This window comes from Triturus cristatus, chromosome 1_2 (genome assembly GCF_964204655.1).
Source record: "Triturus cristatus chromosome 1_2, aTriCri1.1, whole genome shotgun sequence".
NCBI lineage: Eukaryota > Metazoa > Chordata > Amphibia > Caudata > Salamandridae > Triturus > Triturus cristatus.
In genome coordinates, this window is record NC_140580.1 from 120,299,339 (window position 1) to 120,323,305 (window position 23,967).

The window sequence follows — 23,967 nt, forward strand, 5'->3', positions numbered from 1 at the left end:
CGTACCCGCATTACAGAACATAAAGCAGAATTAGGACCAAGACTATCAGTTCCCCATTAGCACAACGTTGGCTAGCTGAAAACCACACGATTGCTCAGTTAAGATTTTGTGTTCTTGAATTGGTTGAGACTCGTCCTGACAGACATGTCCAGAGTTTTATCCCAATGTGAGTCTCACTGGATTTGGTTTATGGAAACGATTTTCCTGAAAGGATTGAATGACAAATTTGAACTGTCTTGTTTTTTATGATATTGCTCTTCTGTGCTTGTTGATTTCTGCTTTTTTCATGAAATTAATGTCGAATTCATTGTTGCAATTCTATTCATTATTTCGTTCTTTGGAATATTAGATAGGTGTTTTATGTATTAGATTAGGTCCACCATTATTGATTTCTTTGATACTTTTGTTTTTACTCACTGTGTATTTTGGCATCTATTTGGCTAGTCATTTGACATTTTGTTACTTTCGTGTTAATTTGGTTTTATATGCAACTTGATTCCATATGTGATTGATTTGTGATGTATAACCATTTATTATGTTTCACTTACCATATCACAGTATATAATTGTAGCCGTTATTATTGCGCATATTTATTATGTTGAATCGTTCATTTTTGTTCATGCAAGCTTCTGCTTTTCTTTTCTTTTTTGCTAAATTGGGATCCTCACCCTAATTTTCATTCTCACATTTTTTATTTTAATTTTCACATTTCACCTCCACCTTAATTTAAATTTTTATGTTGATCTCACCGAGTTGGTTTCATACTTAAATCAATCAAAACGAGCTTTATTCGATTTTAAACATTAAAATCATAAAAGCAGGCATATAAAAAAACATTTCATTTTATATCTAAAATTCGTTAAAACACAGAGTAAATACAAGTTTCTAAAAATTCTTAAAAATTCATTTAAACAATTGATAGTTTCTATTACGTCCAGAGAGCTAAGTTTATATTACTATGCATAGTGTATCTCATCTCACAACCGAGTCCTTCTGATATGTTTTACATCTGACAATTAAGTTTCATACTTATTTCAGTCCCATTTCTATTGCCATCTAAAACCGTTCCGTATTTAGACGTAGATGACACGCGGGCTTACTTGATGTAGCCGGCATCCTCCTTGTGGTTGCGGTTGTTCGCGTCTCCACTGTTTTTATAGAGTCACCATTTGTATTATATGCCTGCACTTTATTGTGCTTCAAGATTATTAGTGTATCCCCATTCATACGAATTCCGTATATTACGGGTGTTTGTCATGCCTTTATGAATGTGCTTTAAACAACACATTTGATTTCGTCACTCTCTCTCTCATCAATTCACTGTTAAGCCCACTCGTTCTCAGTTTTCGTTTTTTCTGCAGCCAATTCAGGTTTCTCGTCGGTTTTGCTTTTCGCTTCGAGTTCATTAACTCGAGCGTTAGAGGTATGCTGTGTACACTTCTGATCTTGATTCACTTAAACTCACTTTTAAGATTCACGGTCACTTTTGTCCCATGCTTTTCACGTATTTCACGATTTTCACATTTAGTCCCCGCATTTTGTTAAGTCTTTTTCTTTCTGTTTTCAATCGGTTTCCAGTTATAGCACTAGTAGGCAAGATGCTGGTTTTGTTTCTTGCCACTGCATGTGGTGGATACTCTTAGCTTGCTTTTTTGTTTCTCTTTTTCTGCCTTCTATTTGGCTCTGTTTTTAAAGATCATTACAGTGTTTCTTGCCACCTTAACCTTTCACTAAAATAAGATTATTGATATATTCCAGATTCCCCTGACGAAGGGCTCATTTCATAGCCCGAAATGCATTGGGATATGTGAAGCATTTTGTTTGTCATGCTGACTATAAGCTGATTCGTTTGCCTTTTTTTTTTTTTTTTTTTTTTTTTTTTTGTTGAAACCGTTTATTGCAATCTCAAGTATATACAAGTATGGGCCTACAACCTTCCGGCCGGCCGCTAGAGTGACAGGAGCACCTGACAAACTTACAAAAGGGCACTTGGCGTTACAGAGAAGCAAATCAGGAGACATCAACGACGTAAGCCACATGACTCTAAGCCCACAATACGGTTTCATTTTATACACACACAACAACATAGAAAAAACACACCCGCAAGGCAACCCGCAATCGAAGGTAACCATACGTGCTCCTCGAATAAGGGACCCCGACCATCCACAGGAATCTGAAGAGGGGGAAGGGAAACAAGTCCAGGACTGGGGGAACTCTGTGCCCGGGGCTGGGGGAGGGGGTCAACTAGGGGGACGGAGCCGGTGAGGCAGCAGGCAGCAGTGGTGGCTCGCAAATACCCCCGTGGTAGGCGTTCCAGGGGCCCCATATTTTCACCCACGCCCCAGGCTTGCCCCTCGCCACATACACCACCTTTTCTCGGAACATGCACCAATCCATATGTTCTTTCCAGGCCGACACCGCCGGGGGCCGCTGGGATCCCCACAGTTGAGCGATGTCACGCTTAGCTATCATATATCCCAGAGTCACCCATCGCGTCTGCGGAACCGAGTAATCAGTTGGTTCCCACACATTCAGCAAGCATCTCCTCGCTTCAGGCAACAGTGCGACATGCGTAACCAGACGCAGGATCTCATGCACACCACGCCAGAATCGCTCCACCTTCGGGCATTCCCACAAAATATGCAAAAAAGTCGCCAAAGCACCACACCCACGCTTACACAACCCATCCTCAGCATAACCCATACGCAGAAGCCTTGGCCCCGTCATGTAAACCCGGTGGAGTATCTTAAGCTGGACGAAGCGAAGGCGAGCCGGTATGGCCACCTCCTTCGGAGAGGCCACCGCGGAAATCCAGTCCTCGTCGTCCAACTCCAGCCCGTCGGCAACCCAAGCCTCACGGAGGCCGGTCAGTAGGCCCGAGCGGTCATTAATCAATTTTTTGTAAATGAGGGAGATCGTGCTATCCGGAACGTGGCCATCCAGCACTCTATCCTCCAGGGGGGAAGACTCCGGGATGGAGGCGGCGTCTGGGAAGACGGAGCCCAGCGCATGACGGACCTGCAAGTACCGAAAGTATTCACTGCCCTGCAGCTGAAACTCCGTCTGCAGCGTCTCGAATGTTTTAAATCCCCCTCTCGTCCAGAGGTCCCCCACTTTACTGATGCCAAGCGTGTCCCACTTCTCGAAGCCCTTCGAGGTCCACAGGGAGCCCAACCGCTGAGGCGCATACAACGGCGACGCCCGGGTCAAACGGTCCTTCCACCCCATAGCTGCATTGGCCGCGTGCCACACCCGCACCATGACACGCGTGGGCCCCGTCAAGCGGGGGTCCGGCGCGCCAGAGTAGAGTGCTCGATTGTAGTCGCCACCGGGCAGGAGCATCTTGTCCATTTCAAATGCCGGGTTCAAGGCGGGCCCATAGAGGCCGTGATTAATTGCAGCTAGCTGGGAGGCCCAGTAATACCGCTTAATGTCCGGGAGGGCAATCCCCCCGTCGTACCACGGGAGCGTCAACTTCGCCAGGGCTATACGCGGCCTCCCGTCCCAGAACAGGCGGCGCTGTAGACTCTCCACCTCACGGAAGTAGCGCGCCGGGACTAGGTCCATAGTGTTCTGGAGAGCGTACAGGAAGCGCGGCAACGACATCATCTTAAACAATGCCGCCCGGCCGAGCGGCGAAAGCGGCAGGTGCCGCCAGCGCGCGACGTCCTCCTTCAAGCGCTGGAGGGGGGAAAGCAAGTTTCGCTCGTAGTGGGCCGCCGGGTCCAGCGTGATATAGACACCCAGGTACCGAAACCCCTGCGAGGCAATCTGGATCGGACATCCCCGCGGGAGGACGGGAGCCTCCCCGGAAAGCACATAGACACATGATTTAGCCCAGTTGATGACAAGGCCTGAGTTACGGCCAAAGGAGCGCAGGACATCAACCAGGACAATCAGGGATTTGCGCGGGGAGGCTAGGTACAAAAGGATATCATCAGCGTAGAGGGACACGCGGTCCTCATACTCGGGGGTCCAACGGAGACCACGGATGGAAGGGTGCCACCGCAACCACTCCGCCAGGGGTTCCAAGGCCAATGCAAACAGGAGCGGCGACAAGGGGCAACCCTGTCGCGTGCCCCGTCCCAGCGCGAACGGGGCCGAGACTCGCCCATTCACTACCACCTGCGCTAACGGGCCCGAGTACAACAATTTGACCCAGCTGATGAATCCCGGTCCAAAACCAAATTTCGCCAGCATCGCCCAAATGTATGGCCATTCGAGCGTGTCAAACGCCATGGTGGCGTCTAAGGACGCCAAGATGGCCGGCTCCCGCACAAACGGAACACGCGCGAGCACCCCGTGCAAGCGCCGCAGATTGAGGGCCGTGTTGCGATGGGGGATAAAGCCAGACTGGTCTTGGTGGACCAACTCGCCCACCACGCCGACCAGCCGGTTGGCAAGCACCTTGGCAAGGATTTTGGGCTCCGCATTCAAGAGCGAGATAGGCCGATAGGAGGTAACCCGGTCTCGGGGTTTCCCCTCCTTGTGGATCACCACGATTGTAGCCAGACGTTGGTCCGGCGGGAGGGAGCCCCGCGAGTGGGCCGCAAGGAACATCGCGCGGAGGTGGGGTGCCAGTACGTCCGGTCGCAGCTTATACAACTCGATAGGGATGCCGTTCGGGCCCATGGCCTTGCCAGATGCAACCGAGCGTATAGCGAGGGCAATTTCGTCCGAGGTAGGAGCAGCATCCAACGACTCCCTGTCCTCCACCGAAAGGGAGGGCAGCGCGATATCTCGAAGCAGGGCATGAGAATCCGCCTCCGAGCAGGGGGAGACCGGGGAATACACCTCGCGGAAATAATCCGCGAAGCAAGAGACAATGTCTTCTGGCTCGGTGACACGTACACCATCCATCCTCTCAATCAGCGGAACCACACGACTCGCTCTCTCCTTTTTATCCAACCACGCAATCAATTTACCAGCCTTATCACCCACATCATACAGTCGCCCCTGTTGCTCTCTACTGAGGCCCCTGGCTGCCTCCGTGACGAGGGCCCTATAGGCCGCTTGCTTAAGGTGTAGAACATGCAGTGCAGCATCCGTCACCCCACTCCCCAAATCACCCTCTAGTTCAGTAATTTCGGCCTCCACTCGGGTCACCTCTTCCTGCTCGCGCCTCCGGGCATGGGATATGAAGGAGAGGGCCTCCCCCCTAATAACTGTCTTGAAGGCCTCCCAAAGGGAGATAGCCGAAGGGACAGACCCCACATTCTCCTCGAAATACCGCTGCAAGGATTTAATCAAGTCAGCGCGAATAGTGGGGTCGCGCAGATACCAGGCATTAATTGGAGCTACCCTGCCCTCCCCCCTCGGGAGGACACCAAAGTGCAACAGGAGCGGGGAGTGATCTGAAATACCCCGCGCCAGATGGCGCACCTCTCCCACCCTCCCAGCATAGGCCGCAGGGACAAGGATATGATTAAGCCGTGAGAGGCTACCATGGGCACCCGAATGGAAGGTGTATTGCAGCTGCGTGGGATGTTTTAAGCGCCAGCAGTCCACCAATCCCAATGTATCTAAAAGGCCGGACAGCCACGCCTGCGCCCGGGGGAGGTCCCTAGGGGGGTGACGATCCATAGTCCCAGAAACCACCGCATTGAAATCCCCCCCAACCACCAGAAGCCCCCCCGGAAGGTCAAGGAGGAGGCGCCCCAGGTCCGCAAAAGTGGTAGACTGTAGCCCCGGTGGGACATACACTGAAACAAAGACAACCACGTTGCCCTCCATTCTCCCCACCAAGGCAATGTAGCGTCCCCTCTCATCATGGCGCACTTCATCTATTTCCAGCGGGAGCGAGTTCTTAACCATGATGCCCACCCCCCGCGAGCCAGACGTGAAGCCCGAGTGGGCCACCAAACGATAGCCACGCCGATTCATGGCAAAGAAGGAATTACCAATAAGGTGTGTCTCCTGCAGAAAGACCACATCTGGCGAAATTCGTTTCAGATACTGCAGGACCACACCTCGCTTAATCCTATCCCCCAGTCCATTAACGTTCCAAGACAACAAAGTCAAGTCCCTACCCCCCATCACATACAGAAGCCATCACTCGTCCCCCCGAGAGCACCTCAAAAACACCAATACAGTAAAGGGTTTGCCTTGCGGTAAAAACGAACAACACCCCACCCCAACCCACCCGTCCCAACAGAACTCCCCCCTCCCTGCACCCCTGCATGAGCCCGAACAGCCCCCCCAAAGTGCAGTGTGCCTGTCGCCCCATAGATGAAAACACTAACTAGTCCCCCAGAGGAGGAGGGAAAGCCCCCAAGAGACCCCGTACGACCTCCACGGGAGGGGAACTTACACAATCAGTCAATGATGACAATAATGTTGTCCAGAGCAAGGCCTACTATTAGTCCCTCAGTCCTGATCCGGCAAGCCCTCCCCACCAACCGCGCCCCCCCCACCCCCCCGGCCCCGGTCCCCGGGCAAAGTGTCCAACCAGTCCCCGGCCGCCTCGGGACGATCAAAAAAGTGCGTGCGGCCATCCACCTCTACCCTCAACTTCGCTGGAAAAAGCATCGCATACTTGAGGTTCAGGTCCCGTAGGCGACGTTTGACTCCGAGAAAACTCAGTCTCTGCTTCTGAACCGCCGGAGTAAAATCAGGATAGAAGTTTACGTCCATATTGTCGAGTCTGACCGGTCCTTGTTGCCTAGAAGTCTGCAGGATCGCGTCTCTGTCCCGAAAGTTGAAGATCCGGGCAATGAGAGGCCTCGGAGGGGCTCCGATCTTAGGTCTCCCTCCGGGGACCCTGTGGGCACGTTCCACTGCGAAGAGTTTACTCAGCCCCCGGGGCTGGAGACGGGTGAGGATCAGGTCCTCCACAAACAGATCCGCCGCCTCCTCCTCACGTCCCTCCGGCACCCCGACAATGCGAACATTGTTCCTCCGGGCCCGACCCTCGGAATCTTCCAGTCGACGATCCATCAGGGCGCTCGCCTGGCCCAGTCGGCGCACCTCCTTTTGGAGGGCCGCCACGTCCGTTGTGAGGCCCGAGGTGGTGTGGGCCAAAGAGTCGACCCGGTCATTCGTCTTGGACAGATCGGCCCTCACCAGGCCCACATCCACGAGGACCGAGTCAATCTTTTGCGCCAGAGTGTCAAAGCGCTGGTCCACTGAGGCCTTCATCTCTGCGATGGCGCCCATGACGTCCCGGAGGGTCAGATCCGCGGGCAAAGCAGGGGCATCAGTCGGGCCAACAGGGGACCGACGCGGCGCCTCTGGAGATCCCTTCTGGAGGGTGTAGCGGTCCATGTTGTTAGACTGAGGGGCTGCGCCACGGCGGGTCGATTTCACCTTTGCCCGGTCGCCATCTTGTTTCGTGGACATGGCTACAGTCCCCAAATCGTGCCAATCTCCTTGAAAAGGGCTGACAGACCGGTTCACGGGCTCCGGGGGAGGGCGACCACAGCTCCGAAGGGCGGAGCACAGCTGGCGGGCCGGCAGGGCACCCCGATGAAGTCACACCACCGCACGCCGCCTCGCGACCCTACCTCGCTTGGCAGCAAGGAGGGCGCGAAAGCGAAAGTGAAAGTGCGGGGTACGCGAATCGCCCAGCCTCGCCCGCCGCTGTTGTTCACTTTGTCTCCGGATCGCCCCACAACTCCAATCCGGAGGGCCGGCGTGAAGAAGGCCGCAAACCTCAATCGATGCTCCCGCCGGTGTCCGAGGTCCGATTTGGAAACGGAAAACGGGTGGCACCTCAGCTCGGTCTCACGAACACAGTCCCCTCATCTAGGACAGGATATAGTCAGGATTTATGCAGGAGGTCGCGGAGGTCCTCGGGAGCCTCGCACCTACGCGGCCATCTTGGTTGCGCGCTAGGCTCCTCCCTCGTTTGCCTTTTTTGAACTACATTTCCATCTGAGACTATCAAGCATAAAGCAGATCACAATCAACTTCATGTTTTGAAGATTTCATTTGAAAACTCTGACTCATTGACAATTGTTTTGTTTACCGCTTTTCACAACGATAATATTGTGCATAATAAATGGTTTTGACAACTTTGTGTACACTAGACAGTGGCTTGTTAGTAGTGCACTGGGCATTCCTGGATACTTATCTAGGTTTATTCCATTTCATTTTGAATCAGGTGGCCCGCAGAGCCCCTCACCTGGTGCACACATGATTTTCTTTCAAAGTTTGTGGATTAGTTTCATATGTTTAAACTAGAATCATTGAGTGCATTCTAGCTGCAATTCACTTATTGTTTGTGTGGTCCTTTGGCATCTGTTTACCTACCTCTGCACTGGGACTCTGTTGCTGAGCAGGCCATTTCAAAGCTTTGGTTCTTGATGTTGTTATACAGGTGTCTGTCCCCTTTGGAATCCATTGTATCCAGAAGGAGATACGTTTGGTGTACGGAAATTGCTTTGGTATATATGAGGTAATTACTTTGAAAGACATTTTAGTTCTTGGAATTTGGAAGGTCTCAGGTCCCATAGTTTTAAACTTCCATATGGGGTCCTTCAGGGCTCATCCCTGAGCCCAACTCTCTTTAATATATATGTGGTTCCCCTGGCTAGACTGGTCAAATATCATGGCTTTGCCATGGTGTCATATGCAGACGACGCCCAGATCATAGTTTCCATCTCAAACAACACTGGGGACACTGCTCACAACTTTCGTGCTCGCATGTGACAGATGAGCAGCTGGATGTCTGAGGACTGCCCCAAGTTGAACTCTAATAAGACCAAGGTTCTCCTTTTTGGCAGTGATCCATCCATCTGTCCTCGTATTGGTGGCTCTTGGAGCTGCCCCCCCCACCCCCCGCCACTAAGGCAAAGAATCTGCGAGTCATTTCTGACACCACCCTGTCCTTCTCCCATCATGCGAAACCGATCACTTCATCCACCTGCTATACATTGAAGATTCTGAGGAAGATATATCCATACCCACCATCAGAACTACAGAAAACGGTGGTTTCTACATTAGTCTTGTCAAGGCTTGACTACTGTAACTGGCTTCTGATCGGTATAAATAAAGCACTTCTTGTGAAATTGCAGCTTTTGCACAACTCTGCTGCCTGTTTGCTCTTTGGTATCCCAAAATATTCCTCGGCCATGTTGGCCCTCAAAGCTCTACATTGGCTTCCAGTGAAAAAGCGGATTAATTTTACGGCCCTCTGCATCGCCTTTAAGGCACTGCATAATCAGGGGCCTGCTTATTTGATTGACCACTTCTGCTGGTATACCCCGATCAGAAATTTGTGATCCTCCTCACACTTGCTAGTGGAGCTTGGGTGGTAAAAGCTTCTTAAACATCTCAACCACATTTTGGAATCGTCTGCCTTACAAACTTTTTTTATTTTTTATTCTTTTTATTGAGAGTAGGTACAAATGTCATCAGGTTTACAAATCGGTGGGACCAATGATCACTTCACATTACAATGTAGCATCTATACATCGGTACATGCTGCTTTATACAATGTGGCACAGGTTTCATGCAGTTGGAATCAACATACAGTTCATGATTAGTCACGGTTATCCATAGATAGATCGTCGGTCGGTACTGCACAGATATTACCTCCAAAGACATTCCACTTTCCCAACACCCTTTCCCACTTCTTGGGGCATCCTCTTAGTAGGTATACTGCTCTCTCTGCCACCATCGCCATGTCCATGTCTTTACTCCAATCTCCAAGCTCCCCATTGTTCTGCAATATATCTTTTAGCTATGGTTATACCTAGTGTCGCTCATATTTGCGCTGCATTAAGATCTGTGGCTTCCCAGATATGCAGTAAACACCTCCTGGGTTCCGTAGGAACTGAGGCGCCACTGACATTCGATATAGTGGACATCACTGTCTCCCAGTAAAGTACAATTTCGGGACAGTCCCACAATGTGTGGTCGAATGTACCTGATGCCCCACACTGTCGTAAGCAGAGCAGATAATCTGACCTTCCCATTTTATATAACGTCACCCTGGTGTAGTAGATTCGGTGTAGCACTTTGAGTTGAACTAAGCGTAATTTCGACGAGATTGCCACCTCTCTCGGGGATGCTAGTGCCTTCTGCCAGTCTGCTTCATCCATGTCACCCACTTCTCCCTGCCATCTCTCCCTTAGGGATTGTGTGGGGTCAGGATGATTATTGACAATCTTTCGATATGTGAGGGATGTGGCTTTTTCATGCATGTGCTCAGTCGGCAGTCTGTCCTCCAAGGGGGAAGCCTCCGGGAGGACCGTGTCTGGTGGAATAGCTGCCTCTAATGTGTGTCGAATCTGGTCGTAGCGGAAAAGTTCCGTAGGTGCCATTTCGTGTTGGTCTTGTGTGAATTGAATTACCTTCCCTTTGGCCCAAAGATCGCCTACGCGCTATATTCCTGTCATCCCACCGTGCAAATGTTTTACTATTTCGCAGTGTACCCAGCATGGCTCTATCCCGCAAGGGTGTGGCTTGTGTGGCTTGTGTGATCTTTTTGTTCCAACCGAGCTTTCTGTGTACCGTGTGCCAGAGATGAACTGTATGTTTAGTGGACCCTATCAAGGCCCTCCGTCGGTTGGTGTTATCTAATGCTCGGTTGATTCACTCAATCCCTAGCGTGAATCGGTCTAGATGGTAGGCCGGATCGGTGTGCGGTGCGTGTATCCACTGGTTTATTACGGTCAGCTGGGTCGCCCAGTAGTACATTTGTATGTTGGGTAATGTTATGCTCCCGTCATACCACGAACTAAATAATTTGGACATTGCTATTCGGGCCGGTTTCCCATTCCACAAAAGCTTAGACACCTTCGATTCGATGTCCCGGAAATAATCTGCAGGAACCAAGTAGGGGGTGTTCTGTAGGGCATACAGGAAGCGGGGCAGTGCCATTATTTTGAAGAGTGCTGCCCGTCCTAACAGTGCCAGTGGCAGGACCTGCCAGTGTTTGGTGTCTCTGCGCAGTCTTTTTAGGGGTTCTAGAAGATTTAACGTAATGAAATCCTCAGTCGGGTGTGATATGGATCCCCAAATATTTAAAGCTGCTCTTTGCTATTTCCACCGCACAGCCTGTGGGGAATCAGGCCGTGCAATCCATACAGTATGGATTTACTCCTATTAATGGTATAACCTGATCGCTCTCCATAGGCCTTGCTGATATTTATGATACCATGTAGGGAATGGTAGGGGGACGCCAGATATAGGAGGATATCATCAGCATATATGGATATGTGATCCTCTCAACTCTCCGTCTGCAAACAATCTGGTCTTGTCGGATCCACGCCGCGAGCGGCTCTAAAATCAGTGCGAGGAGCAGCGGCGACAGCGGGCACCCATGTCTTGTACCTCGCCCTAACGGGAATTCCTTGGAGATGTGTCCATTCGCCACTACGTGCGCAAGAAGGTTCGTATAGAGTAGCTTTATCCACGAGCAGAGCACAGGTCCGAAACCAAACTGCAAATAGGAATGGCCAGTCTACTGTATCGAATGCCATACGGGCATCGAGGGACAATATCACAGCTTCTTCCTGTATCGTGTGTTTACGGCCTAGTACACTCTGGAGTCGCCTCAAATTCAGGGCTGTTCTCTTGCCAGGCATAAGTCCCGACTGGTCAGGGTTAATTAAAGTCGCGAGGTGGGGTGTGAGTCTATTTGCTAAAACTTTGGCCAAAATCTTGTCTTCTACGTTGATCAGGGAGATGAGCCTGTAGGAAGCACAGTCCTGGGCTGGTTTCCCGGGTTTGTGTATGGCCACAATCGTTGCAGTTCTCTGATCTTTAGGCAGCGCACCCCTGTCCAAGCTAGTGTTGTACATATCCAATAAGTAGGGTGTGACATTAGTGGTGCCCTTCTTAAATAGTTCAATTGGAAAGCCATCTGGCCCCCGGGCCTTTCCTGACTGCACACTCCCTATTCCTAAAGTTAATTCCTCAATAGTGAGCTCTGACTCCAATATTTTGGAGTCATTTTCCGCCAGCGTAGGGAGACAGATGTCTTTAAGGAACAGATCTGCCTCTTCCTGGTCCATCTAAACTGCTGGGGAGTAAACCTCCGAGTAGTGGCACACTAGTGTATCCACTATAACCTGGGGGTCCGTCACCACCACTCCCGCCGCGGTTTGGAGTTCCGCTATCCAGCGGCTCGCGCGTTCTCATCTGTCTAGCCACGCCAGTAGCCGGCAGGCTTTATGCCCTACCTCCTATATGGTATGGCGCGTGGCTGTCAGTCGGTTTTTAGCGCCTTCCCACAAATACTCCTTGTATTCCTTTTTTTAAGCTGGAGCAGGTGTGAATGTCGGAGCAGTCGTGAGTGTTTGCAACTCGTGTTCGAGAGTGGAGACTATGTGTGCCTTCTCCTTCTTGTGGTCCGCAATTAAGGAAATAGCTTGCCCCCGTAGGACCGCTTTGTATGCCTCCCATAGAGTAAGGGGCGATGGGACCGACGACACATTTTTGTCGAAATAGTGTTTCGTGGCTGCGAGCAAGCCTTTACAAATTTTAGGATTTTTTTTAGATAGCCCGGGTAAATCGGGAAAACACAGCAGTGTGTGGAAGTGTTCCTCGTGAATTGGGCTGAGATGGGGGAGTGATCTGAAATCCCTTGCGGTAAGTGTGTTATATCCACAAAACGTCCTACTTTATCAGCTTAGGACAAGACATGATCTATTCTAGAAAGGCTATTATGGGTGCCGGAATGATATGGAAATTGGCGTGCGTGTGGGATGTGAGACTGCCAGATGTCCACCAGGCCTATTGTCTCAAGGAAGTCAGTGAGATTGGAATGGGAACGGTGTTGTGGGCGTGGGGGCGCGCGGTGAAGATAATCATTAAGGGTCGCGTTAAAGTCTCCTCCCAGTATTAGCTCTCCCTCAGGGAGACGAAGCAGAATGGCGTCAAGTGCCAGGAGCGCCACTGAGTGGAGTGCGGGAGGGATATAGACTGTAACCCTGTATACCCATCTGTCGTGGGCCTTACAGGTGGTGCCTACAAGGTGGGTTTCCTGCAGAAGTACTGTCGCGGGCTCGCTACGTTTAAGGAATTGGAGCACTAAGCCTCTTTTTACCATATCTCCGAGGCAATTCACGGTCCAGGATATGAATGGCAGGCTCTGGACTCGTGTGGTCTGGGGAATAATCGGGTTAGGGTGCGCGGTTACATGTGACATTAGAACTGTTGCATTCAAAGCATTGTACCTGACATACAAAGTGCAACATCCCCCGAAGATTGAATTGCTGTATCATGAACTTTAACGTTAAACAAAGAAGAAAAAACAAACGAAAACTCAAAGCGAAAAACAGTTGCCCCACCCCCCTCCCTGCATGACAGTTTAAAAACTACCCGCCTCCCCAACCTTGCAGAGTGTATAGTTCCCATTGTTCAATACCTTTGTGGGGGAGGAATCCACCCCAGTAATCCCTTCAACCCCCGTTTCTTATCTGTTATGGTGAGTCTTCCAGCCGTGCACTGATCACCAGCGGTGGACTCAAGTCTTGCAAGGTTCCAACATACCATCCGAAGGCAGCACAGCAAACAAAGTTAAGGGCTACGGACAGTTGAGGGACTAGACACAGCATTTGGTCCGGCGTTCCCATAGTGTCAGGGACACACACGCTGAGCAAGTGGGTATTGCCGTCACATAAATTGCCTCCCAAGAAACTATGCAGTTCAGGAACACTGACTGGGGCTCAGTCTTTAAGAGAGGTTCTGTGGAGTTTGTTGGTCACTTAACTTTAGTGGAGCCGTCACGTGTGGTTTCATCCTCTTGTTGCTGAGATTGAGGCATACTTGCTCCCTGTCGATCGTGATCTCTACCGGATTGTCCGCGATTGGTGACCTGACGCCACCCATCCAGCCAGTCTTGGGCATCCTCCGGGGACGTGAAGAACCAAACCTTGCCATCAGCCACCACTCTCAACCTCAAGGGGAAGATCATGGAGTATTTGAGGTCACGAGAACGGAGTTCCTTCTTGATCGCCAAGAAAGTACGCCTCTGTTTAGCTACGGCAGCTGTGTAGTCAGGAAAGAATGAGATCGTACTGTACCGGAGGATCTACTCTGGCGGTCTGTAGAATGAGGTCACTATCTCTGAAGTTGAAGATACGGGCCAGGATAGGTCTGGGCGGCACACCTGGTCTGGGCTGACCCCCCTGGGACTTGGTGGGCCCTCTCGACCGAAAAGTACTGCGAAAGGCCCCGGGGCTTCAAATGGTTTTTGATTGGGTCTTCCACAAGAAGGTCCACTGCCGGACCCCCGCTTCCCTCCGGCACGCCCAAAATGCGCACATTGTTCCGCCGGGAGCGGCCCTCAAAGTCGTCCAGTTTCGCCGCCATGGTTTTGTTTTTGGTTTCCAGGTGCAGCACCTATCTTTTGAGAGCAGCGGTGTCCACAGCGAGACTAGCTGTGGTTGTCTCTACATCCGACACTCTGGTGCTCAGTTTGCGGAAGTCTGCTCTTATTAGCGTGAGTTCTGTAGCGACGGTGTCGATCATTGACTCGAGGGAGGAGGGCACCTTATGGAGTGTTTGTAGGAGAGTAGGGTCTGCTTTCTATGTTCACCCTCACTTTTTGCTTTTGCTTTACTGGTTTTCGACTTAGATGTGGCTGTGGGCCTGCTAATCAGACCCACAGCCCTGCTGCTCTCTCTCTAAATTGATACTATGTACTTTAGGTGCATAACCCATTTGGATAGGATCACCTTATTGGCCCCTGTACACTGTACCTTAGGTACCCAGGGCATAGGTGTACCCTAGGCCTACCAGGGGCTGCAGCATGTATTATGCCACCCCTGGCCTGGCCTTCCATTATGACACAACTGGCTGATCACTCAGCTGGGGCAAGGTCGTGTAATCACTCCTTGCTTAGGTGTAGTATTCCTGTACCTAACTTACATATAGACACATGTGTACCTATCAGCCACTCCTATGGCAGGCCTTAACAATCCTGGAGGCAGAGTGCTTGGTAACATGTGAGATGGTGCTCTAGCATGAGCTGAGCCTGTCTGCAGCTTTCGGAACCATGTCCTTATAGCTGTTCTATGATATAGCCTACCATATACTCTTAAAGTGCCTTATAATCTTAAACGGTTATGGTAACTATGGTTTGGCTTTATCAAAACATGTCGTGTAAGGTGTCTAACACTTTGGAATAATACCCCCATCCCATTTCTGGGGATGAGGATATTATCCCTCCCTTCTAGAGGGAGAAGACATGTTGTAACCTACTTACCCGGTTAAAGTTAACCAGAGCCCCAGCATCACAAAATGGATGCTGCTGCCACAGACACGAGTCTGACCTCCTGCTGCTGGGAGTGATCCCGGCAAGGGAGGCTTGGACAATAGGTTTCCTGCCTTGGGAGGTGCGAGCACCACCCCAGACAGGCCTTAGTGTATTGGGGCAGGGAGGGATGAAAAGAATGAGACATGCCTGGGGCACACAAGGTGTCCCGTGCATAGTCCAGTTCAAACCGGTGCTGGGGCACTCCAGCCCCAGTCCTGGCGCGAAACTGGACAAAGGGAAGGGGGTGTAACCACCCCCCTCCCAGGTCCCACCCATAAGGCGTGACCTAGCAGGTAACCCAGCCCCCCAGATTTGGATAAGAGTGGTAGCTGGGCCCCAGGAGATTAGATTATCCTGAACCTGCAACTTGAACAGAAACTCTGGACATTCGACGAAAGAAGAAGACTGAAGAATCTCCCTTGTGGCCAAGGAGTGGCTACCCTGTGCAAACAGGCACCATCAAGAGACTACCCTTTGCTTTGCTAAAGTTCTACGAGGGACCGACTGCAGAGCCCGACCAGAGCCTTGACTTCCAGACTTCTCCGACCCTGATCCACATCCACAGCCGAGCTGAGATCCGTGGAGGCGACGAGAGACGTGGGACCGGCTACCTGGGAAAAGTGGCTAGTATCTTCCAGCGCAGCTTCTGAGGCACCCTCGAAGTTGTGCACCGGGGATTGAGAAGCCCCAACCCCAAGCACCATCTGCACCGAAGATCAGCCCCCCACACTCCACGAGTCCTGCGTGGGGCCCTTCTGCATTTTCCTGCTTGCCGCGTCTGCCTGGTTGCTTGCCCGTTGGCTAGTGGCCTTTGTGACGACGCTCCCTGAAATCTTCACTGCTGGTTTGGCTCCTCCAGACTGGTTCCCGCTTCCTTGCAAAAGAGAAGCACCCCAGACCTTCCTGGTCTGCACCAGAAGCAAGTCCTCCGTTCTTCGTGGGTTCCGCTTGCCAAGGCTTGGTGAGTCCTAGTTCGACTTCGCCGCCGCCGACAGCAAGAGCCTTCGTGGGACAGCTCGCCTCCTGGTCCTGGTCGTCCTCGACGCCTCCTGGTACCAGTGGCTGCAGCGACAAGCTTCACCTTTCACCTGCAATCTTCACGACATCGCCTGGTTCCTTCCTGGTTCCACGTGGTCACTGGCTAGTGACCTTGACTCTGTCCCTTCTGCTTGCAGGTATCCTCTCTTCTTGATCCCAGCCTTGGGATCCACCGGACACTCTTCACTGACCGCCTGTCAGCAACTTTCCTTCAGGCATCAATAGAAGTCCACGACGAAACCCGACGCAAGTTCACACCTATGCACCCGCAGTCCGTGGGCTAGATAACTTGGGTACTCCGGTGCTCACAAGGGTAGTGACTATTCTAGGGTCTAGTTTCCGAGTCTCGACTCTCTAGCTACTTCAGAAGTGTCCTTAAACTGTTAATTTCTAACTGCTAGTAATTCTATCGACTTTTACGCATTACGCGTGAGTGTTTCCACTCTGCACCTGAATCCCGTGGGCCTCCCACTTCCTAACTGTTGCTAGTGTAGTGTAGCCCCAGCGATTCCCTAGGCCTAGGCCTATCCTATTTCCGTGACAGTGGTCCTTATACCACTTCTTTAGCATATGGTTTGCGTGGCCCCTAGGGCCTAACTGTATTACTTACCTGTGTGACTTAATGTATGCATAAATAAGACTGTGTTGTACTTACCTCTAATCTCATAAAGAGTGCTGAGGGTTTGACTAGAATAAATACACTTTATTTTATATATATATCTGTTGTGGTGTCCTTTCATTTGGTATTCAAGGGATTATATATGGTATCACAGCTGGCTTCACATGCCATTCAGAGTTTAGCCTAAGACTGCTCTTGTCCATGCTACCACTAGGATAGCTGGTCTATAAGGTTGACTTTACAACCAATCACCATAAGGGTTGTTTGGACTGATATAAGGTGTACACTAGAACTAGTGACATCATACATCAGGCCAACTTCTCACAGTGTTGACATAATATCCTGTGAAGTGACTTCTTTGTTCGGTTTTCCAGTGTGTTCCTCAGTGGCAGTTGCTGCACGTTCCAGCTGTTCCTGGCTCGTCTTAGCACATGCATATTTGTCCAGTTTGGTCTGGTGCACAACACGCTTGCCCCTGCCTCCCATGGTTCCACACACTGATGGAGCGGTTAGCTTTGCGACAAGGTAGGTGGTAGTACTCACCGCCGCCTGCCAGTTTTTATGGGGAGCACACATGCCTGTCGGGTTTCCTACCCCCTAAATAGCACTTTGTTGTTCACCTGCCACTGGAACGCGACGGGGAGGGAAGGGTGGCGTCGACAATTATTAGTTGGAATATGGAGGAATCCAGGAGGCAGTATCAAGCTGTCTTTCAGTCCGCCCAGGGAAGGCAATGTGCACAAGGCTTCAGTGAATGTGGTGAGCCACCGTGAACCCGGGAGATACAATTGCGGTATGGGTGCTGTGGGTATTCCTGGTTGCGCACGTCGAGACCTCTACAACAACTGCAGGTGGCAGGATATGAGGGCCACCCGGAGCACTGAGATTGACCTTTAGGAGTCTGGCGAACCGGGCACTCTCATTCTTGAGGCGAGTAGGTTGTGCGCCCAACGGCAGCCTCCGTCCTCCCCCGCCGCGCCAGGAGCAGTCTCCGCCAAGGATGGTGCATTCAACAGTCCTGGAGCCACTCGCGGCTCCGCAATATGAAGGCTCCCGCCGGGTCCGCAATAACGTACGTAACGCCGTGTAAGTTGATGGGCGGTCATTCTCCCTAGAGGTGCTGGTGCTACCAACGCATGCGCACAGAGGATGTTTCAATCACTGGGGCTGGTTGGTGCTAGCCACTCACAGTCTTCAGTGAGGCCCGGGCAGATCTCCTCTCACCTTCTGCCCCTCCTCACGGGGGGCCTGGATACAGCGATCTGACTCCGCCGTACACCGAGCTACCGGAGACGCTGGCAGTGCAGATGTTCCACACCCGGGCTCAGCAATGCGGCCACGGCTCCAGGCCACTGCAGGCGCTCCCCACACGGAGAGATGCAGGACGGGCCGCCGACCGCCCAGGCCAGCAGATAAACAGAGGTCCTGGATTCCACTCGGCGCATAGACCACAAGTACTGCAGACGGTCCATCTTTGTTGAAGGCAGAGCTGCGAGTACCGATACGGGTCAAAACGGTGCTCGCTGTTTTCCGATCCCGCTGGCTTGTTTGTCGCTCACTGCTACAAATGAGTGAACAGATTAGTGGGAAAGTCTGCGGAGGTCCGGAGCTTCACTAGGCGGCGGGCATTTCGATCGGCTGCCGGTCACGGTCCTCCCCCGCCTTACAAACTTAAACTCGTCGGACTTGATGCGTTTTAAGAAGGGCTTCATGATCTGCTTACTTATTGCATAATTTCTGAATTTTCAGGCTCTAGCCTTTAATTTAATCACCGGGATGGCCTGATGTTTGTTGAAAAGCGCCGAAACGCCCCAGGGTATTAGCCGTGCGATACAAATAAATAAATAAAGCACCAGTCCCTGCAGTTAAACAGGGAAAACGTCTTAGCTAGTGAAGTTCCTTTCAAGGTTTCTTTGTGTCCAGGAGCAACAGCTTTGCCTTCTATATCATGAAGTTACCTCTGTGGATATTGGATACCTTGCAGGGATGAGGAAGAGTGGCGACTCCATCATATCACTTTTGCTGTACGGTTGAGCCTTTCTTCATAACCATTTCCATGTTTACATTTACGTTACAGGAGTTGGTGAATTTGTTCCATTTTCTGTTAGGTGCATGAAGCTCCTTTCTGCATTTCCAAGCACTATGTGCAAATATTACTATAACAAATGGTAGTAGTTCCAGGTTATAAGAACTCGCCTCTTAACACTCTGCCCTTTCATGCTTACCAGTGTTTCCTCTTCTTTGGGCATGTGTGGATACATGACCTTGTATATCTGTGGTAAGAGCGTTTATTTTAAGCCGGCTCTTGGATGTTGCTTGCACTCCTCTGGCTCCTGAGCCTCTTGTGCACTGGCAGTGCTTAGAATTTGGTGCTGCTGTGGTTATGCCTTCCCTTTTTATGATCTTAGTGCTTGGAGTGTTGCTGACTCGCTTTAATTTTTTCATGGCTGATGTGACAGTTACATGTCCATCATGTTCTGATGGTTCTTGTTGTGGTTGATGAGTATTGACCATCCTTCCCTTCTTTTTGGTTGTCGTTTTGTGAAAGAGTAGGGCTGTATTCTAAGTTCCCCATGGAGAGTACAGGTTCTTCAGAGAATGTGGCAATTGTAAAGCTGATTTCACCAGAGGCCTGGTGTTTGTACCCTCAAAATGACAGGTTTCTTTGGGCAACTCAGTTCCAAAACATTTCCACCTACTAAATTGCATCATCCTTTGTGAGGCAGCATAACACACATTGTATCAATTCATAACACAGTGGATCAATTATCCTTACTAATATTCCTTTAGGTTTAGACTGTGGTATCACATAGTACTGGATGAGTATTATCACTACATTTTATGATGGACCCTTGGGTCACCCGACCCCTAATGCAGCCAGCCTCCTGTCCTTGTCCTGTGACCCCATTACACTTGCCCTAACAAGTAAATTGGGTAGAAATTATTGATGGGGAAGAGGTGGTATTTGCCCCTGATGTTTTGTTTAAAACAGGACCCGAACTACTCCTTCACAGGTTCTTCATTGTGTGTAGGATCAGTGCATTTGGGGTTTTGGCCTCTATCCAAAATAGTGCAAGGGAAGGAGATGAGGAGGATTGGGTTTAAACTTGAGCTTGCCAGCCATCAAGTCTGGGGTTAATAAAGTGTAATGTACTGTGAGAGTGTTGGTAATTTTTAAAATAAAGCAGTGAAAATAAATGTGGAATGACAGGGGTGGCTTTCAGAGTCTTCAAAAGCCTCCACATAGATTTTCCTGCAACAGCGGTTTTGCAGTGAGTACATTGTTCCTATGGCTACCTGACAGGTGGGGTTCATCCCTGAACATGCAAAGAGCATGAGCGTGGTAGAAGTAGAGAAAAACGGGTGCACAAATAACAGGCGATTTGAATGACAACATCTGGGCCTGGAAACCACATCCATCCAAATAACCTGGGTGTAAACAAATGCAAAGAATGACTTTATGTAGAGAAGGAGGGGCTAAAGACTAGCAAGGATGATAAACCACAGTGGGTGAAATGCAGCAGAAGTGCAGAGTGGAGAAGAGGAGGTTGATCTATGTAAGTATCAGATCAGAAACCTTGCACATTTTGTAAACCCTAACTGGATTAGGTCTGCAAAGCACACCTTTTGAATAGGCCATGTGAGGAAACCTCTTTAAATAGGTTGGTGTTGGTCATAGCAGCTTCGATCTTCTATGGTTTTTGCTTGAAGCCTTCCACACAGTGAGGGAGTGAGCCTAATAATGTGAAGTTTTTGTCATAGTATTTCTTGTACTCCTAGCGATATGCCTTTCTCACTACTCACCTTCTCACACATGTATAATTTCATCTTGGTGGAGAATAAAGAAATTGCAGTAGTGAGTTCTGACTGTTAGAAAAGTCAGTTTTATTTTCCGTTTTTGTAGTGCTGGGCATATGCTCTTGTTCTGTCTCCTTGTGAATTGGTAATTTTTTTTTTTTATTTTTTTTTAAAGAAGGGAGGCTGAGGTGAGACTTGTACTGTGTGTGGCCAAGTGAACAAGCTCCTCAAACGTCTTCCTGAGAGAGAATTCAGTGATGGTGTGTTGGTATCTGAAGGAGCATTTGGTTGTGATAGTGTTATCCACGCTTTACTTGTCCTTCTGTCTTGCAGGCTGTGACTGCTCTGGTGAAGAACTTCCCGAAGCATATGGTGTCTTCCATGCAGCAGATATTGCCGATTGTATGGAATACCCTGACAGAAAGTGCTGCCTTATACCCTTTAAAAAAAAACACAAAAAAAACTTCTCGTCTTTCTCCCATTTGATTCCTGATCTTTTTTCTTTTCTCCCTTGAGTCCTGTTCTCTGTATGTTTAGTGCTTTGTCAAGCCCTGTCCTGGTCAGTTGAGACCTCTGCCAGAGGTATCACTGTACCACATTGTCTATTCTAATTCTGTCGGTGAGTTACATCTGTGTAGGCACCAGTGTTTCGAGTTCACCTTTAAGAAACAGGGTGGGTGGGGAGAACATAGGGACCTATTTAGTAAGAGGGTGACTTTGACGAACTAAATGATGAAAGCTTAACATATTGCTCAATTAGTCGCCATTTATTGATGGCTGTGGTCTCTGAGTCTTCTTGGACGAGTTGGAGAAGATAACTAGTATGTAGTAATTAAATGGAGTTCTTGGTACTTAATTAATATTTAGAGGGATGTATTTTGAATGTAATGTGATTAAAGCAGACTGCTCTGACACAAGTGTCTCAAAGACCACCAGGAGTGCTTGAAATGTTGATACTAACATTTCTTTATACTGTTTTAAGTACCTCGTAGAAAGGTCGTCTCATTTAGGGCGATCCAAAGGCAGTGGCTAACCTAGGCTCAGCATTGTAGGACGACGCAGCTGACCCCGTAAGATTCTGAAAAGATTCTGAAAGATTAATTTCATTATGGACACTTTTTGGCAGTTGTGACAGACCGAATATGGTATTTCATTAGAGAATACCTGCTTTAGAAACCTATCTACATTCTTACATGAAGTAATTTTAGATTTCGTTTTAAACAAAGCATTAAATACCTACCTTTCATCTGAGATCCATTCATGCCAACAGCAAAAGTTTCTTCGCTGCTTAGGTATAAAGTAGCTCGATTATACAATCTCAGCAAAACATAGGAGATTAAAAAATGTATCCTGCAATACTTATATTGATTCTCTATGATCATAAATGGTGCTAACCAAACAATCCATAGGTTAATGAATTATTTTCGCTATTTTATTGATCAGCAGGTGACTGAGGTCCTTTTAGGAAGTTCTAAGTCTGAATAAATCAGAGAGAAGTCTGCAACCATCCTTAGAAATGTCCTGGTTGCCAAAGTTTGTAGACCGCCTATAGCCTCTCTCTCGCCAGTCCAGCATTTTACCTTGATCTCTGCCTGGGCCCATCCACTCTGTTACCCACCCCTTATATACACACTGGCCCCATATATGTTCTCACATTTCCATCCCCTCTCAGACCTGCCTCCTTTATTGAACACCAGTAATTGAGCCTATTTTGCTAGAAGTTTGAGCTTTCTATGAGTCCCCTTCTATTATAAAATGACCCCTTCTCTGCAGCTTTAGATTCGTTCTTCATTTTGATTCATGTGAATTTGCTTCTCGTATAAGATGGTGCTTCTTGGGATTTTCTTATTTGACCAATCTATACTTCCAGGTAATTCCCTTCTGGCATGTGATTGGGCTTCTCTAAATCTCTCTTATGGTGTAAAAGAATGCCTCTTGGCTGGTCTCGCCTAAAAGCCGGTGCTCCTTGGGAGGTATACTATTAAAGAAGGCCCTGCCCTTTAAGAATAAACCTTGTGTTCTATAAAGTACACAGTTTATGTCAAGTTATCATTTACCAAACAGAGCCTTGGTTCTTAAGAGCTAATATAAAACCATGAGACTAAAACCATCATTAAAACTGAGATTTCTAGTATAATTCATATGTGCAGAATCTACACAAAGTAGCACTACCAGGTTTATGCTGCAGACACATTGTTTCAGCCCAACTACTGACCTCGCACAATTTCCACAATTGTACTGGATAATAATTAAATTAAGACTGTTTTCTTTAACGGCTCGCACTTATGTGAGAACGGAAGTAAACTACACGGAAGAGGTGGAACATCCTGTTGATTCTGATGGTGAGTCTTACTTATATTTATCTTTGAAATGTCTTTGCTTATGCCCAGCCCTGCACTTGAAGGTCCTAGTATACTGTATAAGTTAGTGCTCGTTTTTATGATATGTTTGAGAAGTTCGGGTGCAATTCCTAGTTCCATCAGGACCTGCCAAAGCTTGCTTCTTGGGACCAAATCAAATGCTGCTTTTAGGTCCACAAAGACCGCATAAAGGGCACCGTTCCCCAAGACCACCGTCTTCCAAGAGACTTGGTTGACAGATCCCCTGTTATGCAGAGGATTTCTTAACTACTATATCCCAGCCCTAAAAAATGCAAGAGGTCGCCCATCTGGCGGGTTAACTATATGGCTAAAACAAGATTTAGGATGCCGAGTCACTCAAAGACCCAACATTAGCGACGATATTTTATCTGTAAAGATTGTTTCAAAGGATGGGATAAACCTTGAAATTTTTAATGTCTACGCTCGAGGTTTGCCGGGGGGGGAAAAGTCCCCAGTAGTGCAATTACTGGAAGAAACAATCGACTCTCTGCCCTCGAATTACTTACCCATAATAGCAGGCGACTTTAATGCCTCATTTGAGCCCCTGGACCATGACATATCCCAGCTTGCCGCTGAAGAAGACGCAAGCTGGGGAATTCCACCCCTTGAAATTGCACCAGTAAAAAGGTGGACAGGGGCAGCAATCCAGTTAAGTGGACTATGCTTAGGGAACCAACTGAGAGCAGCCAATGGCAGGAGCCTGTCTGACAAATGTGGTTTAAATACTTTCGACAATGGTCGTAGGGCAAGTAGAATCGATTACTTATTGATTCACATTAAACTCTGGCCCTATTTTATAGATATGGAGGTAGTCAACCAACCAGAGAGTGACCATCACCCACTAGTCTCTACATTTAACTCGTCCTTACTTTGCCTTACATTAAAGCCACAAGATATACACGAGTCAGAGCACCATCTGTCAA

General features: G+C 49.1%; 1 protein-coding gene across 1 annotated transcript in view; it reads left to right on the forward strand.

Annotated features, from left to right (window-relative positions):
* The window catches only part of LOC146866932 (importin-9-like), a 269,255-nt gene extending 246,090 nt beyond the window's left edge, over window positions 1–23,165 (forward strand). The window contains exons 8-9 of the mRNA XM_085603265.1: window positions 20,997–21,097; window positions 22,947–23,165. Of these exons, the coding sequence (XP_085459391.1) occupies window positions 20,997–21,097; window positions 22,947–23,091 (246 nt within the window). The 3' untranslated portion in view covers window positions 23,092–23,165. The remainder of the gene's footprint in view (window positions 1–20,996; window positions 21,098–22,946) is intronic.
* Window positions 23,166–23,967: the final 802 nt, after the last annotated feature.